The 5,724-nt window shown below is 54.6% G+C and overlaps 2 protein-coding genes across 2 annotated transcripts; one reads left to right on the top strand and one right to left on the bottom strand.

Moving 5' to 3' along the window:
* Positions 1-822: 822 nt before the first annotated feature.
* Positions 823-2,634, bottom strand: VDAG_03167 (uncharacterized protein; the record flags this gene model as incomplete). Its single annotated transcript, XM_009657032.1, has 1 exon — positions 823-2,634. One exon carries the CDS (start codon positions 2,632-2,634, stop codon positions 823-825), a length of 1,812 nt encoding a protein of 603 aa, XP_009655327.1.
* A 1,161-nt stretch (positions 2,635-3,795) lies between these two features.
* Positions 3,796-4,405, top strand: VDAG_03166 (uncharacterized protein; the record flags this gene model as incomplete). The annotated part of the gene is made up of 5 exons (XM_009657031.1): positions 3,796-3,800; positions 3,864-3,925; positions 3,987-4,069; positions 4,201-4,266; positions 4,322-4,405. The coding sequence occupies 5 exons, from the start codon at positions 3,796-3,798 to the stop codon at positions 4,403-4,405; spliced, it is 300 nt and encodes a 99-aa protein (XP_009655326.1).
* Between the last annotated feature and the right edge of the window lie 1,319 nt (positions 4,406-5,724).

Raw genomic sequence — 5,724 nt, 5'->3', positions numbered from 1 at the left:
TAGTTTCCCATCCGGGTTCTTGAGTTGATCGGGTTCTCGACACCCCTTCCCTACCCGGTCTAGCGTCCGGTAGTTGTCCACTTCGCAACACCGCCGCTCGGAGCGGCCGCGGAAGAAGTGGCTGGTCGCCTCCGGGGGACAAGGGCCCTGGTTCCGCGGTTTTATTGGTGTTAATTTACCTGCCCGAATACTTTTAGCGAGCGGGAGAGAGAGTTGGGGCACCGAATCCAGTGGGCCTGAGACCCCGGCTTTTTCGGCCGGTTTTTTTGGGAGGGGGGGGGGGGGGGGGGGGTTCCAATGATGGGAGGGAATACCTAGGCATAGCTCCCCCTCTCCGTTTTAGGTCGATTTCCTTCTTGCGACATTTATATTCCCGTATCTGGGTCTCTTTATCTCTGTCCTTCTTTTTCGTCATCGTGTCAGCAGGTCCTGCTAAATGTGACCCTTTTCCCCTTTTCATTTTCAAAGTTCCGAGGACATCATGGCGTAGAGCAGACGGTATACATGTTACTCTCTGCTATTTGAGAAAGGCTTCGCTTGACCTTGGTAGCGTTTACAATGAATGCCTTCTCTTGTCACAATCTGATCGTCCAGCCCCCTTGAGTTACTGACAGAGCACGCCTGGCGTCAAGACTATACCAATGACCAACGTATGAAATCAAGAAGAAGAAGAAGGAAAAGCGGGCGACGGGATGCCAATGCCGCTGCCTTGTTTGCTTGCTCCTGTACTAAAGATTACGTAGGGGAGGCACTAGGAACTGCCCAGAAGAGTAGACGTTACTGCGTTAGTCGTATGCCAGATTTCTGCCTCTCGGCCCACCACTACACCATGATCTCTGCTCGAATGGAGTCAAGGCTCTGGAGAACCTGTCGAATCGATGGTCGATCATATGGGTTATCATCCCACGTCCCGTTCTGTTTCTTTGCCTCTCTGTCCGCCAGGTACTTCTCCGCCCAACCGACTTCTTTCTCCCACCACTCCCGCGCCACTTTGCTAAGCACGTCGGGGTTGGTGTCCACATTGGCTTCCAGGTCGGCGCGTAGTACGAGCTTGTTGCCGACGCGAAGTACTTGATTGTCGAGCGTCTCGCGACGGCCCTTGGTGCACTCGTCAATGAGCTGCCGTAGCCGTGGCGGCGTTCGCTGGTACTCAGGGAACTGTAGGTGAGACTCCCATCGGTAGGAGACCCAGATTGTTGCTTTTTGTGGCGCACTGACGCCCTCGAAGAGACACCAGAGTACTCTGCCGAGCATGTAGACCTCGGATGCCTCTTGTTCGCGGGGCGTCAGGGACTCCCAGGACACGTTATAGCTGCTGGTATAGTTGTCGTATTTCTCGTTTCGTGTCAGTGTTTCGTATTCGGGACAGATGCGCTCCATGATGTCACGGTAGGGCTGTTGCGCACTCGTCACATCAAAGGGGGGGTTTTCGGCTGTGGCAAGAATCCGCATGTACTCGATGGCATTGACTTCTGGCGATGCAAACTCACACCAAACACCGCGCTGCTCAAAGTCGACCATAATGGCATCTCTGGATTCAGACAGCACTATGTTGTCCAGTCGAAGGTCGGGATAGAATGTGCCCGAGGTTTCTCTGAAATGAAACACAGCTGAAGTGATTTGATATGCCCACTTGAACTGTTCTTCGATCGTCAGGGCGTTACTGGAACTGAGGAACGGCACAATATCACGCAATGTACCGTGCCGATGCAGCTCCAACGTGAAGCCGAGCACAGCGTTCTTTCCTCCGAACCTCGTCCGTTTTGTGACCAGGTGGACAGGACGAGACATGATGTTTGGGTGCGGTTCGGTGGTGAGTAGGATTCGTAACTCGTGGTACAGGTACTTTGGAAAGCTTGTCAGAGCCTTGAAGATATAAGACTGGCCGTCGATCCGCACGATAGATGTGCTGTCGTGTATTTGCTCAACAAGCTGCACCTGCGTAATGTGGACACAAGGCGGGAGTGTGACATCATGTCCCCAAGCAGCCTCGAATTGTCGCACAGAGAAATGGTAAACTTCCAGAGCAAAGGTTGGGACGACTGTAATGTCTATCTGTTTGATGTCCAGAGAGAGAGAATCGAAAACGATGCGGGAACCAAACGGGAGATGGCACAGGTACTTTTCTGCATACTCGAGTCGTTCGGAGTGAGTACGACGACGCGTTGGTCCGTCATCGTTGGTGAACTCCTGATCGGCTCCGCCGATAGTCATGGTCCAGTTCTGGAGTCGTCGGAGTATGTGCATCGATACCGCGAGTCGAGAAACTCTGACTCGATCTTTCATGTGGAAAGCCTGATCCAGCTCAAGTACGTCTCGGACGAGACGTGTCTGAAGGGACAGGTCGGGAACGAAGACGTCAATTCTCATGGGGGGCACAGACGCCATGAAAAGAGGCGTGGCATAGTATTGGGAACCCCATGATGTGCAGCCATCGATCCTCCAGTTAGGGGTGGCTAGAGGCGCGAGACTATCGATACGGTTCTTGGGGTTCAGTTGAGAGAGATCCCAGGCGATGTCTGCGGGGAGGGGCGAGAGGGCCTTCGACGTAGGCTGAGATGGCGGGACTGTGGTTCTCTTTAACACTGCCGTAGGGTGAATGACCGTATGTATGGTTTCAGGGTTCAGTTCCATGGTGGTTCAGTCGCTGCTTCTTCGACCCTCGCCGTGAGTCAAGCAAATCGGGAAGCCAAAAAAGCGAGGGAGGGGGGGGGGGAGTGGGAGGAGTGTGGCCGGTGCTGAAGCTGGCGGATGAGACAGCTTGCCACGCGCTCGATTGAGGAGTGTGGGAGTGGGTGGAAAGTCTTTCCATGTGGGCGGAGCTGATGAATCAAGCATGTTAGTTTCTTTTCTTCTCCCGCGGCGGCCAGGCCGACTGCACGTATTAGGTTGTTCCGACTGCAGAAGAATCGCGGCGCGGATGACGGCCAGCGATCCCCGGACTCGGTTGAGCCTTCTTCATCCGTCCTGCATCGACCCATGGCTCCTGTCACACAAGGCAGGAAAGATCGGCTATTCGTCCGTCCCCGTCCTGCCAACCTGTCAAATTGCTCACCTAGGGAAAGCCTCATGCAAGGCACTTGCCCACAGAGCAAGGAGACAACTAGGTACCTACCTACTTACGTATAGGTGTGTTGGGGGAATATGGGCGGTTAGACGAGCCTTCCAGCCTGCACAGTGAAGGAACCTCCATACTCTCGTGCTTTTTCTCGCAAGAGAGGGGATGGGGCAGGCTCCGAGGTGAGCATTTGTCCAGCTCAACAGGTGCCGTCGTGCAAGCACAGTTCACATGAGACATGAGACCATGGCCGCATTTGCACGGCATGGCACCGGAGCAAACACACCCTGCAGGACTTGGATGGTATCCAGATGCGCAGAGGGCAGGTGCTGGTTGGGTGATGCTTCAACGGCTGGCAGAAACAGCGCGCCCAGATTTCTTTGTTGGGTCGGGTTGATAATGCCCCGCATCATTCAAAATGCAGGCGAATCCCCGAGCCCCCAGTGATTGGCGCAGGGGCGTTGGTGACATTGGGAGCCACCAACAAGACGAACGCGTTGCCGATGCCGCTGTCCGAACGAGTGCGTCGTAGGCAATCAGGCGCTGAATGGCCCCGGCGATGAGGAGAAGTGCCGACTACCTACGACAGCTTGCGAAATGGTCGATCCAATCGGCGTCGCTCGATAGATACTCTTTCAAGTTGGTGTCCAGCATTGATTAATTGTCGACTTGATCGGGAGGTTCTCCCATAGGTTGATGAGACGCAAGTGGGAGAAAGGACGTTGGGAGTTCACGCAATGAGGTACGTTCCCTTCAAACGACCATACATGTAGCTTGCCGTGCTCTGATGATCACACATTGATAGGGACACAACCTACAGTACGGATGATGGCGAACTCGATGTCCCAACAGAGGGCGAGGATGGATGTCTTCACACTACGTGATGCCAAACGAAAAACGGGCGGCCATTGCTGACTCAGCCTCCGAGACTCATTCACAACAACGAGCAAGCTCGCGTGGCTGCCTGCCCTCTGGTCCAAGACGGACCCCACCAGCATCAATGTCACCACGGTGCGTTCCGCGGGCACGTTTTGTTGTCTGTCATCTCTCATCTTTCCAAGCATCGGCTGGCAGACGACCACCTTGCTGCGGCAAATCCTCCCGCTAACTTTCAACACTCAAGACACTGTCCCTATTTGTAGCCCTGGGACCCCCACTCTCTCGCCGATATGCGACCTGCAGGAGTCGAGCCATGCCGGGACATATTCGTACCTACCTTAACCTGGAGGTTCGACGTGGGGTCATGCCATTTGAACGGCACAGGACGAACATGAAATTGAGAGAGACCTTCCTTCGACGGCCGCACGCCACGCTGGCCTCAACTCTCAAGCCACTGGTGGCTACTAAGATCGACACGTCGTGGACCACACTGGCAACTCCGTGTTTCTGGAAACAACTGTCAGCAAACGAAGCCATGCTGAGTCTCTATCAGGGGGAGCTACACTCACACCTTGGTGCTGAATATGATGGCCCTGCTGCCCTGTCTGTCGTCCGCCCTCACCGATGTGCAGGGTTCACTGCACTGTGCACCCAGCCTAAGACTATGTCAGCCTACCTAGCCGGCCGGCCATCATTGAGACACAGGTCATCCCGGGGACCTCAGCATGTGGTCGTCTACTGGTCACTCCTGCGTGAGAAAAGCTACCGGCAGGGAGATGCGTCGACGGCAGCTTTCACGCGTGGAAATCTCGGTCAGACATCTAGCCTGCCCCCAGCTTTCGGTTGCGGCGCTGTTTGGGTCAGCAGGGGCACCGAAAGCTTTCGCTCTGCTGGGATCACGGTCCTTGAGAGGCCGTGCCCAGGCTAGCAAAGACATCTCGAGCCACTGATTGGGCAATTTCTGACCGACTGGAATCACACATATGCACCCACCTCGTGTGACCGGAAATGAGTCCTGACAGGCATTATGAACAGCATCCAACGAGCATCAGGTTGCTTACACAGCGCCAGATCTCTCTAAACCCAAAATGAGATAAAATCAACTCCGAATTTATTTCTAGGCACAGTTCCTTTCTTCCGAACCATGAGCCATTCGAACCGAGAGAGCGAGCATCTAGCTGATGAGCCCTCAAGCAAAGGCTATCGATTCGCGTCCGTTCCGACCAGCTGCTTGTCAGAACGGGCGTGGCCCTGCAACACAGAGGCGGCCTGTCACAATGATTACCATCTCATGCGATCCCACCGATCTCATTGCTGCTCCGCCGCAACTCAATACCGCGTCATCGTGGCAACCATAGATGAGATCAGTGCAGCTATTATGGGAGATGAATGTGAGAGCACACGCCCAGGTTGTCGCTCTGCTTGGCGAAGACGACGTATTATCTTTATCCATCACCTCGTTCCAAGCCCTGGTCCGTGTGGCCAACCAGTTCTCGGGATTAACACCAGCCCTGGGCTAGTGAGGGGGCCTGCTGACCGAGAACTATCCCTTGCATCTCACCGTGGTTGATACTGGCCAACCACGAGTACAGCCAGCAAACTTGCCCTTGCCACAGGGTTCAAATCAGACGAGAATCTCGCATTTGCCCATCTGCAATTGCTCTAGACCTCCCATAGCTTCGGTCTACTGGTCCAGTCGGACAATCCAGCAGGAAGGGCATCGACCTGCTGTAGTGTCACTCTAACAACTACCAGTCAACCCCCAGATGCTTGTTCACTAACGTTAC

Source organism: Verticillium dahliae, genomic scaffold (assembly GCF_000150675.1).
Source record: "Verticillium dahliae VdLs.17 supercont1.5 genomic scaffold, whole genome shotgun sequence".
NCBI lineage: Eukaryota > Fungi > Ascomycota > Sordariomycetes > Glomerellales > Plectosphaerellaceae > Verticillium > Verticillium dahliae.
This window is presented reverse-complemented; position numbering and strand designations above follow the sequence as displayed.